The sequence below is a fragment of the Heliconius melpomene genome, chromosome 18, assembly GCF_056956725.1.
Source record: "Heliconius melpomene rosina isolate 202511_hmr_F chromosome 18, ASM5695672v1, whole genome shotgun sequence".
Lineage (NCBI taxonomy): Eukaryota > Metazoa > Arthropoda > Insecta > Lepidoptera > Nymphalidae > Heliconius > Heliconius melpomene.
Genome location: NC_140406.1, coordinates 13,608,015 through 13,620,917, shown reverse-complemented (window position 1 = coordinate 13,620,917; position 12,903 = coordinate 13,608,015). Strand labels below are relative to the sequence as shown.

General features: G+C 31.3%; 2 protein-coding genes and 2 pseudogenes across 3 annotated transcripts in view; 3 read left to right on the top strand and 1 right to left on the bottom strand.

Moving 5' to 3' along the window:
* The window catches only part of P5cr-2 (Pyrroline-5-carboxylate reductase-like 2), a 379,085-nt gene that overhangs the window by 17,301 nt on the left and 348,881 nt on the right, over positions 1 to 12,903 (top strand). The gene's annotated exons all lie outside the window — the stretch shown is intronic.
* LOC146529650 (protein lethal(2)essential for life pseudogene) lies at positions 264 to 973 on the top strand (annotated as a pseudogene).
* LOC146529649 (protein lethal(2)essential for life pseudogene) lies at positions 2,436 to 3,186 on the bottom strand (annotated as a pseudogene). The gene has a single exon (XR_014879037.1). The product of XR_014879037.1 is annotated as a protein lethal(2)essential for life pseudogene (transcript).
* Positions 4,356 to 12,903, top strand: part of Fim (plastin-2 fimbrin) — a 39,595-nt gene continuing 31,047 nt past the window's right edge. The window contains exon 1 of the mRNA XM_085202410.1: positions 4,356 to 4,679. Within this exon, the coding sequence (XP_085058536.1) occupies positions 4,617 to 4,679 (63 nt within the window). The 5' untranslated portion in view covers positions 4,356 to 4,616. The remainder of the gene's footprint in view (positions 4,680 to 12,903) is intronic.

Sequence of the window (12,903 nt, the reverse complement as noted above, 5' to 3'; positions counted from 1 at the left end):
TAGATAACATTGTTTATATTTACTAAATAAAACGTATCCGTATCTCAACTGCATGTCAACATTAATTTTATGTATTGACAAACGTTGATGACTGTTCTATGTAAAAATAGGCATGTATATTTGTAACATTTGTAGAAGACGATTTATAAGACATTTTATTTTAGGTCTAAACAAACCAAATGAATCATTCCCGAAGCTGCAGTTCCATTTGCACCTAGAAAATTCGGTACGTAAATACACTAGCGTCATTACTTCATATAAATAGGAGGATCGAGGTTACATTAATTCATACTGAAAACCAACGCGACTAAAGAAAGATCTGAACTAATAACAAAATGCCTCTGGCACCTTACTTTTTCGAGTACGACCTACCGCGATGGCCGCGACGTCTTCTTAACCAAAACTTCGGTCTCACATTGTCACCTGAGGACTTGTTTAGCGCAACATCTGCCCCAATAAGCCCGATTATCCCAAGATATCCAGTATGGTGGACTAAGGATTCAGGTTCATCAATCAAATTGGAAAAGGACAAGTGGCAAATCAACGTGGACGTTCAACACTTCGCCCCGGACGAGATAACTGTTAAAACGTCAAATGGATATATTGTTGTGGAGGGCAAGCATGAAGAGAAGCAAGACGAACATGGATATATTTCTAGGCAGTTTGTGAGACGGTTTAAGATCCCAGAAGACACTAATGATGAAGGTATCGAATCAAGATTGTCTTCGGATGGTGTTCTAACAGTTTTAGCGTCAAGAAAGGATACTCTTAAAGGAGAGAGGAGTGTCCCCATCACACACACGGGACCAGTGCGAAAGGAAGTCAAAGATGACTCAGCAGACCAAAAATCTGACAAGTGATTTGATAAATTTCATAGATATTTTTATTATTTATTTTTTTCTAATTGACTGATTTATGAGACTGTAATATAGTATTTGTTTTTTTTTATTTTCTAATAAAATTGTTTATTTTATGTGTGTTTTGAAACTTCTTACAAAAAAAAATTTAACAATATTTAATATACAAATGATTAAGTAAAATTTATATTGGTTTTCAAACATTTGTACCAACAAACTTTATGTTAATAATAAACAATTTCTACTGAATAAAGGCCCTGGCCTTGATCTGACCTATTATGAAGTAATCATATGTATAGATATAGAACATAGAATAATAAACTCATAACCTTAACACTTTCATCTTACTAGTATATAGTAGTATTTTTTGTAATTATGTATATTATTAAAATGAAGTAAAGTAATTAAGTATATTATTAAAATGAAATTAGGGCTCCTGAGACTGTAACGCGACGATTGTGGGTTTGATTCCAACTCGTGAGAATTAATTATTATTTATTAATTTCTTCATTTCTTTACTCTGCCGAGGCAAGAGCGTGGCGGTGAGTTCCGCTTATCAACGCATTGCATCGATAATTCACATTCGCACAAATATACTTGAGCTAAACGTTAACTGAGCTTCCGCTTGTATTGATTTTCGTTGTGCCAGACACTAGGTATTTAGAATTTTAGGACACTTCAAATATCCTTAGAGCGTAGTAAGTACCTAAGTACTACTTACTATTCTATTTAAAAAATATATTTTATAAGACGCCCTCGTGACTCAGGGGCCCTTAGGGGGGACACAGATTAAACCGTAAAATGTATAATTTTCAGATTTTTTCCGGAACTAGTAGATACTACCTGTAGATGCTAGCTTAGCTACCAAATTTCATTATTCTAAATCAACTGGAAATACCTACCTTATGAATTTTGATTCCCTCTATAACTCGCGTTGTTTGCGATATAAACCACCATATCTTTTTTAAGTAAATATAGTAATATTTTTTGTCAGGATATCATGGGGCCCTAGAGATGAATATGGTTGGAACTGCTGGGTCAATGGCTCACATACACTTTTTCACTCTGTATCAGGTTTATTTTTCTATTCTAATAAATTGAATTTAAAAATAATAGGCAGAGTGAAAATGGGAACCTAGTAAAATATCTACCCAATACTGTCTGTTCCTATCCCCCCGCATGGAAGCATTAGGACAAAATTGAAATCGATGATAGTTACCATCATCCACATATTTTTTTTGACTAGCACTTATTAATTTTATATATGTACTTTTAGATAAAAGCTAGTTATTCATGTCTTGTGTCTTCTACAATATTAAGTAATTTGAACTTGTATACTAAGGGGAATTTCAAAAAGTATATCTCCATTAGTGTTTCGTGAGATTATTTGGTTTGTGCAATGAACGTTTCGATTTTTCCTTTTTTTATAAATAAAATTGCTTATTATATTTACTAATAAATGGCAAGTCATTATTTCATCAATAAATTCTTGAATAAGTACCCACATACTTAAAAAAAGTAAACTAAAATATTACAATATTAAGTAGATAACCAGAATAGAGCAATGAAACAACAAAATTTTAATAAAATGAAATTAGTTTATTAAACTAAATAATAATCAGTCTTAAAATAAAAACGGAATGACTTAGCGATGGGTGATAGTTTACTGGGCCTTGTCTCCATTCGCCTGGTCCTTTACTTCCTTGCGTACTGGTCCCGTCTGGGTTATTGGTACAGCGCGCTCCCCCTGCACTGCTAGTGGAACCTTGCGTGGGGCAGTAACAGTCAATACCCCATCAGAAGACAAACGAGATTCAACAGTATCGGGAGTACAACCCTCGGGCAAAGCATAGCGGCGGGTAAACTGACGGGAAATGAAACCATGTTGGTCTTTTCTTTCTTCATGCTTTCCCTCGACGACGATATACCCATCGGCAGTTTTAACCGAAATCTCCTCAGGGTTGAAGTGTTGGACATCGAGGTTCACTTGGAACTTGTCCTTATCATTTTTGATGCTGGAACCGAAGTCCCGTGCCGCTGCTGCCACGTGACGCCATGGTCGGTAATACTCCCGGCTTACCAAAGGGTTGGCGGAACCGGTGACGACGCTGAGCAAATCATCTGGAGTTATACCCAGGCCGAAGTGCTGGTCGATCAGACGGCGAGGACGTTCGAATTCGTAATCCAATAAGAATGGAAGAAGAGCCATTGCTAAATTCTTCAAATATCACTTTTAAACGCAACGACAATTATAGCTTATAGCGCCTTGTATTAAATTCTCGCAATGTTCCGTTTACGACTGCTTTCGCTTAACTGATACAAAATGGCGCTTCTCTCGCGTATTTAAACGTACATACATCATTCTAGTTTTGTGTAGAATGTTCTAGTGGAGAATATTCGAGATGCTGCTACTCAAGTTCAGATGTTCTCAACTTTGGGCCGCTTTGGATTTAATTTGTATTAAAAGCATTGACTTACGAATTATTAGTTAAGAATTTTACGTAATGATAAGTACTTAAATAAATATTTTACTTTAAGTAATTTAATATTGATTTTTACTACATAATAAAATTTTCTTCGACTTTCTGTTTATTATACTTCCTTTTATTTTTTTTTATGCTTTTATTTTTGGAAACATTTTGTTTTTTTTAACACTATACCTTATTTTTGAAAATGTTTGTGCTATTTTGTTCAGAAGATGCAGTACCAACACTTATTAATTTAATACGAAATAATTTGTAGTAATTATATCGAAAAATTGGTAAGGAATCTAGAAGATTTTGAGGATACGATAATCATGGCGCAGGAATCAAGCGTGATACGGTAAATGTGAAAGGTTGTTGTTTCGATTTCCGCTCGAGTAATTACAATATTTGATATTTTCATTTCCTACCTCTGATAGTGAAGTGAAGCGCAGCGTTGAGTACCGCCACTCAACACTCAGTTCCTCGAGAGTTCGTGTGTGGGGAACGAAAATGTCTTATTGGAGTTAAGACTCACCACCACCAGCACCAGGTTTTCACGTTCCCTCTGCCTACAACCCTCCTTTGTACGGGATACAATCTAATGAAATTATTGACTATTAATTTATATAATAAACAAATAAAAACACCAGTATCTAAATGTCATTACGATCAGCCCTATCTTAAAGCGCATCTGGTTTTAAGACTATTTACAAGAAAATTCTAGAAATGTCGGCTGTCATCTATTAGAGAGTAGCAGAACTTAAGCTTAAATTTCCTAATAATTTGCCAATAGATGGCGCTTTAGTACAAGTACTGCCATCTATAAAATATTTATTAAATACATATAATTAGAGTTGCAAGGTATAAAATTTAATATAATATAATTAATAAGTTATTGTTTTATAACATGAAAAATTGTTCATAAAAAACACATAAGCAATAATATTTCACGTACAAAATGATTTGAAAAGGTTTATTTTTGTAAAAATGGCAATATTTGGAAGGTTTTATCGAAACGCGAATGACTCAGGGTAGGTGGTTGTCCATTGGTTGATCGTCGGCTTCAAGTTCTACGTCGACTTAGTTTTAGTATTTCGTAGTAAAGTAAATGCGTTACCGTAATACGCTACACTTTCAAATTTTATATTTAATTTAGTGCGTATTTCAAAAAATACTAAGTGTATTATCATTTTATATATCTTATCATAATCATTAGTGTAAGGAGACAGTGAATTGAAACACCTGAACATATTTAATATATGTTTGTGATTTTTGTGATATAAATTGTGCGACAATGGCAGACAATTCAAAATTGACCGACGAAGAGTTATCAGAAATCCGGGAGCAATTCTCACAGGTATTTCAAATTTAATTTAAAATATTTAGCCGGCGCTTAAAATGCGCATGTTTCGATGTCACGATGTAGGAGGGCATGCCGTGCCGCATTTTGCAATTATTTTGGGTTTTGTCCATCGTTTAAGGAGTTCTCGAGTATATTTTAGCGTGCTTAGCCTTGAGTTCGCGTGTGGTCGGCAAGACTGTTGTTGTTAGGTATTAAGTCATACTATGCATGTTCAAGAACAAATCTAACTATGGGAAATATTAAGAAATAATAGCATTTATAATATTTTAACAGTTACTCTTATCATTTTCCTTAAAAATATCTACTATACGTTAGAGTAATTAAAGTTACAACTAATAAATTATTTTAGATATTTTTTTATTTATCACATATTTTTTAAGAATATATGAGTCATATTCGTAACTATTGGATAATTAAAATATTAAGATAAACAAAACTAAATCTTATCATTAGATTACATTAAATTCTTTCCAAGTATTTCGACTTTATAATATAAGTAATCTAATCTTACTTAATAATATTTTTTAAATTTTTTGTGTGTAAAAAGAAAATTACATTGAACTTCCATTGTTTTTATTATTTTTATTTCTTTTACTTTGTTTTGCTCAAATAAATGAATATACAATAAAGAAAACCAGAAAAACTTGTTTGTTATTCGCATTGTTCTAAGAGACAACAAGTCGGTAGCTTAAGAGATAATATTATTGATAAGCCCTTATCTCATTTTAACACTGATATTGATATTAGATTGGAACTGACAGATCTATAGTGTTTGCTATCAGTGTAAACTTACTTTGGCATACAGTTTATTTAATTTTTTTTATTTATTTGCTTTAGATATGTTGAATATAATTTTCCACTTTCATTATAAATGGACAACATTGATATAAAATAAACATGCTATATATATTAAATTTTAGTTGTTCATCTATATATATACAAGTAAACAGAAAACATCTGGCTATATACAGTATGCAGGTTCAATTTTTATTACGTACAAGTAATAAATATCTGATGTGAATGTTATCAAAAAATGGAGAAAGGAGTGTTTTTCCACAGGTTCTTTCTGCCTAATGAGCCATACCCTGGATATATAGTGAAGTTAAAAAAATATTGCTTCATTTGAACTCTAGTGCCAGTAAATTTTTCATTTGTGTGTCATACATAATCCATTACTGAGGAGTAGATTTTGTCACAAACAGTTTAATATTCCCAATGTGTTCACACCTTGCCTTGACACTATTGCCCAACTCAATAACTAAATTGCTTTCAATGGCTTCTATTGAATTTAAATACTTTAAAATTATATAATTTTATTTGACCTGGATTTAGAAGGATATACTTACACAAGGATAACTTAATATAAGTTTTATGTTTGTACTTTCAAAATGAAAGTCAGTTAATTTTTTTATGACTGCTATGTAAAATTATTTTAGCTTTATATTAATAGTAGTTTTATTTTATTTGCTGTACATGTATGTAAATGTACTTTCATCAAATATGTTGAACTCTCTTTTATTTTTGTACTCAGTACTTAAAGCACTTTACTCGGCGTTTAAAGGAATATTGCAGAACTCGAGTGAGTGAGTAAATAAGGAAATTAAAATAATTCATTCTCCTAGAATAGAACCCACAACTGTCAGATTTACTGTACCATTCTGTGTTGCTGCACCATTAAGAGTCTTAAATAAATAATACATTGTAAATTGTAAAGAATGTAATATGTATACAATTAAATATTTCAATTGTCCCTTTAGATTGTGATTGCCCTTAAACAATATCAATTCTCAGTATTAGTAATGAAAGCATTTATTGTTTGTATAAACTTAAATGTTTTTTTGTAGCTAAGGTTTTGATACTAGTATAAGTTATCAGAAACCATTGCTACTAATGGACAAAATGTATAATTATAACAATCATTATTTCATTAGGACTTAAAATTTAAAAAAAGAAACCTATTTACTTATACACTCAATTCTTGTACTATATTGCAAAGTCACATAGAAATCTAACCTAAACCCGAAAAAATATAATCAACTTATCATAAAATTAAACTTAAATACTCTTTAAAAGTATCAAAACTTTTATATAGAACAGCGCAATAACCATATAAATAAAGGTATTAAATTATATATATCTACAATCGATTTATAATTTCAAAGTGTATACAGTATATTAATAATTGAATTAAATAAAATTTTACTCTAAAGTTCAGCACGAATGCATTTCGACGGGAGTGTGACCCGTGCGCTAAAAGGTTTCCGGTATCTGACTCACGCCTTGGTTATACCGTATAAGATTTTACGACGCAAAACAATACCATTTTAGGTAATATAGTAATATTGAAATTTGAATAGTTTCACGGTGCGTCCCGCCTATAGCATGGTAGGCTAATGGAACCTAGTGTTGAGACACCCCGTTCCCCCAGACACCACTCAGTTTTCAGTACATTGTGTGTTGAGTAATGATATTCAGAGCCGTGTTTTGTTACCAGAACGAGGACTATTTTTTGTTAGTTTGATAAGAAAAGTTAGTTTTTGATAGTTTCATTGAATGGGAATCGAATATGTAACCGTCGCGTTTACAGTCATACTCTGTGCAGCTGCGCCTCGACGGCCTACTAATCTGTATTAATGAATATATTTTTTATAGCCATATCCTTGCTTATAAATGTAGAAGTTGTTCGCTTTCAAATTCAAAGCGAAAGTTTTGAAAAATTGAAAACAAAGTCTATCACATCGAAATCCCATGGGATAGAACCAGGAGGAACAATATTTCGCTATATTTTAGTTGAGTTCGCTCGATGTCTAATATTAAATGCCAAGAACAAAGAAGGCTTTTAAAAATGAAAAATAAAAGTGAAAATCATCCAATGAAACTCAACGCCTCTTGAGCGAGAAAATAAAAATATTAAATATTTCATTCTCCAAGTAAAAGTTATGTCAATATTAAATATTAAGTTTGACAAAATTGCTACAATATATTTATTTTATTGGCTATTTCTAGCGAGCGGAGCCGCGAGTGCTTCGCTAGTATACTATATTTTCATATTTTATGACAACTAAAATAAGATATGTTTAGCAATATTTTCTCTACTGATCTACATTTAAACAATATTATTTGGCCTTAATAAGTCTTAGAGTTAGTTCGCTTCAAGTACTATAATACGGGTTTATATAAGATGTGCATTAACCTTGGACCGGAATGCGGTCCCTCATGCCTTTGTCCTACCTAGTGACGCAACGGTGGCTACAATCTATTAAACTGGCCTCAAGCTCAACTTATATAGTACTTAGAGTTTCGGTTGAGTAAATGCTATTGGGTTTGAATCCCGTTCGAGGGATTTTATTTTGAATATATGAAAGTGATTAATGTCTCTATTAAGAATTCAGTAGGAGATGGTAGCCAATTTAAATTTTAGTCGTAAAAATGTTTACATTCATATCTCACGACTAATTAGATTATTCATAGTGTTTATAGTATCTTTATAATATAAATCTATTTAAACGGTAATTGAAAAAAGAGGTATATAATTGGGATTCCAGTTTCTTTTTGTTAAAACGGAGAATTTGATTAACGATAAGAAATAAAAATCCGCACACAGCTGGGTAGATAGAGGCAACCTAATGTTAAGACACTCCTTTCCCCACTTTTTGACAAATTTTTCGAGGCGTTTGGCGAGGATTGAATGGCGGAACTCAAGCCGGGTTTTGGTGCTAAAGCCCAAATTTCCTCGACTGGACATCGTACTCACAACCGTCGCGTTGTGCTCCTGCGCCACGAAGGCCCCAACATTGTTACTTAATTCTGAAGATAACAAACATATCGATAAGGACCACAAGTACGCTATGCTGGCTTAGTACTCTATACTTTGAATAATCTTGTTTTAATCAAGCTATTTATATTCTATCAGCGTTGTTTGTTATTCAAATCGTATTTTGCAATTGTCACAATGTAGGTATTACTTATTGACATTGTTAGTGAAACAATGCTTACGTTATCTTTGAACAAATTAAATCATTTTTAATGACACAGTTTCACGGTTGACATAAAACCTAAAAATAAGACACTCCAATCCTCTCTTTCCGTTCAATTTTCGAGACATTGCAGGTTGAATGGCGTAATTCAACGCCGAGCTTTGTCTAATAGTAATAATTGTTTTTTCTAATCTCTACTAACGCACAACCATCATATACACAGTCAGTCGTGAATTTGATTTATATATTGCCACATTCAATTTTTTTTTTCTGCAAAGCTTTGTAAAATATTTTTACTTTATTTTTGAGAAATGTGAGCAGCAAAGTTTAATAAACCAGCAAGGATCGAAGCACGTTGTATTTAAACCGAGGTATTCGATTCATTCCCCTACGTTACCATGATAAGAATCGACTATCGACGCCCACAAGTAACACGTCGATTTTATTTTATAATTTATATCTTAACAATAAGTTACAGTTAAATGAATTTGAATACCGTTATATGGTCCATTAAATTAATTTTGTTCGTATGATTGTGCGTTGTGGCCTTTGTGTGTTAATAAAAAATGATCGATTACTGATAAAAAAACTTAATTATATATATAAAAAAATGTAATGGTTTATTTTAAAATTTTTTTTGGATGAATCATATGTTTTAATTAAATACTTACCTATTCTTTCATATTCTTATATTGATAAACTTCTTATGATACTTACCACTAATATTATAAATGTGAATGTTGGGAGGATGGGTGTTTCTTCCACTTTCACGCAAAAAGAACAGAATGAATTTAGTTGAAACTTTAACAGTGATATATACAACTTATACATTAGAATAACGTGCCTGTAAATTTATGTAAAAATATAAAATAATTTTAAGCGGGCGAAGCCGCGTTTGGGTCGCTAGTATTAAATATGATAAGTTGGAGACCAATCCGCTCTATTTTATTTGATTTTCGATTCGACAAATATCGAAAGGTCTGCTGTCTTCATCAGCAAGATATAATAACTATTATATTTCGGTATTTTCATTAGAACGCCATATAAAAGAGATATAAAAATTTACTTTATTACTTTACTTTATTTTTTATCTACACAATACATACAGTAGTGGTGGCCACAAACGAGTGGTGTCATCGGATATGTCACGAATATCTAACCTCTCGCCGTTTGAATGCCACTGACCGGCTGGTATAAAGTTACATGAGAGCAATAGCGTTCTGCCTTCATATTTACATGTTAAACAGACTAAAACAAGTATATTTACTTTATTAACTTTAACTAATTATATAGATCCTAGCTTAGTTTTGGTGTAAACTGTATTAGCATATACTTTTTTTAAAATACCTACGATGGTATAAGCAATATATTTACAGGGTACAGATTTTTTAAATTGCATTACAAAATAATCATTTCTTAAAAGTCACTTTTAGAAATGTCTCAAATATTTTAGTATTCGACCTATTAATTAGAATAGAACCTTAATTAGAATCAAATATTAATTAGAAACTTTGGTCGAAAGATCTATTAATTTTTTATTTAAAAATTGCATTAAATTAATTTTTAATGAATCTTAAACTTATATATCTATGAATAAAAACAGCTTCTCAAAATCTTAGACTTGAGAGCGATTTATAAATACGGGCCTTAGATTTTAAACGTAAGAATCGCTGTGCATCTGTAAGCAAGCCTGACCTCTCCATACAGTTTTGAATGCCATTGACCGATCGAACGTTATGTTACTTTGATGATGTCGCCTTTATGAGTTTCTTATAAGGGATAACTGTTACTTTGGCACATATAATCTGTTCTAAAATATAAATATCATTTTTCCTAAAATAACAGTTACACGGAACCGTTATATATATATATTTTGGAAGAGTATTGAATCTTTAGAAGAAACTTGTTTTTGCTATTTAAATTTACAGCGTAAATAACATAGCAAGTAATTGCTTACCCAATTAATTTCTTCTTGTTAAATTTATTGATTTGTTAAGTTAATTGTACAAATGACGATTTTTGTTTAGATTTTTCTTTTTCTTTAGTTTTAGGCAATTTGCCATATACAGACAGAGTAGGCAGAGAGAATATAATATTATTCCTACGAACATCAATCCTATAAGACACTCCGTTCACCGTTTTACTGGTACGTGTATTACTAACTAATAGATATATTATGATTTCCTTCAATGATTCAGAAAGTTATATTTTATGCGTAAGTTAAATGAAAACGTTATTTTACTACGAAGTAAACCACAAACTTTCGCTAAACCAAATACAATATTACATCTCGATTGTGGTTCACGGGTAATGAATCATTCGATTATATATTTGATTTGGACAGAAAGTTCAACACTATCTAAGTATCTATAGTTTAACTTCTAAAACAATGGTTTTTTTTAATATCATGATTGTATGAGTAAAATGTTTTGATTATATTGTTTGATTGAGTCGTTTAAGTTCTTTTTTTATTGTGATTTATTCAATTGAACGGTTAGTTCAGTGTTGTTAAGTATAATAAACGATATATGATTCAATTATTTTATTATGGTTGGAATTTTAATAATAAAAAACGTAAGAAATTTTGACACTACTTGAACTATCAGATCCCTATTCTTGAACGTCTTGTTCTGAAGACCTGAGGAGACTGTCGAGTTAATACGTCATTGTTATTAGAACTCTCTAAAGTCCACAATTATTCTCAAATAATAATTATTTATTGAAAAAAGATTTTTAAGCAGTAAATTTAAATATTTTGCGGTAATTGTGCTGCTCTTACAAGAAAATAAAATTAAACCTAGGGTGACATAAAGTTCTATAGTATAGTACAGAGCGTACGCACTAATACTGAAAGACATTAAAACAAAATGTGATGGCATAATTATTATTGGAAAGTTTACATACATCATTTTGTTATATCTACTTAAGGCTTGAAAGCCGTCCTCCTGTTTGATAATAAGGTAGTTTGTAATAACAACAATAAATACAGTTTCACTGATAGAGTTGACATGCTTAGCATTACTTAAATTTAGCGTTTTGAAATTAGATGTAATTTTTTTTAATATAGTGGCCTTTTTTAACATGTGATACTGTGGATTGACTCCCAGATTTTATCTATTCAAATATAGACAAATTTTTTATATTTTTTTAAGTATAAGTTTCCCCCTAGATTTAAAATTTAATTGAACTATTAAAACTACAAATGCATGCGAGGTGGATGGTTGTGAGTTCGATCTCCACTCGGGAGGGAAGAGGAGGAGCGTTGAAATCCGTCACGTGCAATGCCTCAAATTCTAATGCAAAGCAAATAATTGTAGTAAAACTAAATTTTGTGTCCATTCTATTATAAAATGTGAAGCTAATAAAATAAAAAATATATATAGTTTATTAGTTTGTTATTTATACAACAAGTATATAAATGTGTACGTAACTGGTGACTCATCCCCGTTCTGATTTCCTAATAACGTTCAATTGGTGACAACTGTGATTAAGTATGTTCGTGCATATTCTTAGAACAATTGCCTCGATATTCGTTTTAAAGGACGTCAGTTCAGTTTGCGGTTTTTTTTGACGTCACTTTTATTTATATGGAATTATTGTAAATTATATTATTTTTAATATGGTTCTTTTATTAATTATTAATTTGTTTCGTATTGACGGCCATTTTCTGATTTAAATTAAGTTGCATTACTATGTATCTCACACAGCAGCGAGAACGCAGAGAGAACTTGCCGTTGCTCTCCGTTGCCCAATTTCCTCGGAATTCTGGAAGCATGGCGAAACTCAATGTCGCGCTTTGCCTTGACTTCAAAAACATAAATTAATAATATTAACACTTTTTTATTTATATTAAAACATTGTATTTATATAGGTTGTTTAATATTTTCAATATCCGTTCAACTATGTACTAATGATAACAACTGATATGTTCTGATAAGATTAAAAACATATTATCGTCTATTGTCGTAAGACTAGTAGTCTACTTTGATATACATATAAATTACTTAATATTTTATATACTTATAGATCAAAATATTTAATGAAACGAAGTTTATACAGCTAAAAGTGTATGTAAAGCAAGAGCACGATTTTGCAAGGAAGAATTTAAGAATTTTGGTCTTCTATCTCATCAGCCTCTATTATAATAGTTGAAAATATATGATTATTTTAAAACCATACTTTTGATATCTTGAGCATGTTTAGCATACAGTCATAATACATGAGTCATCAGCTCGTATCCC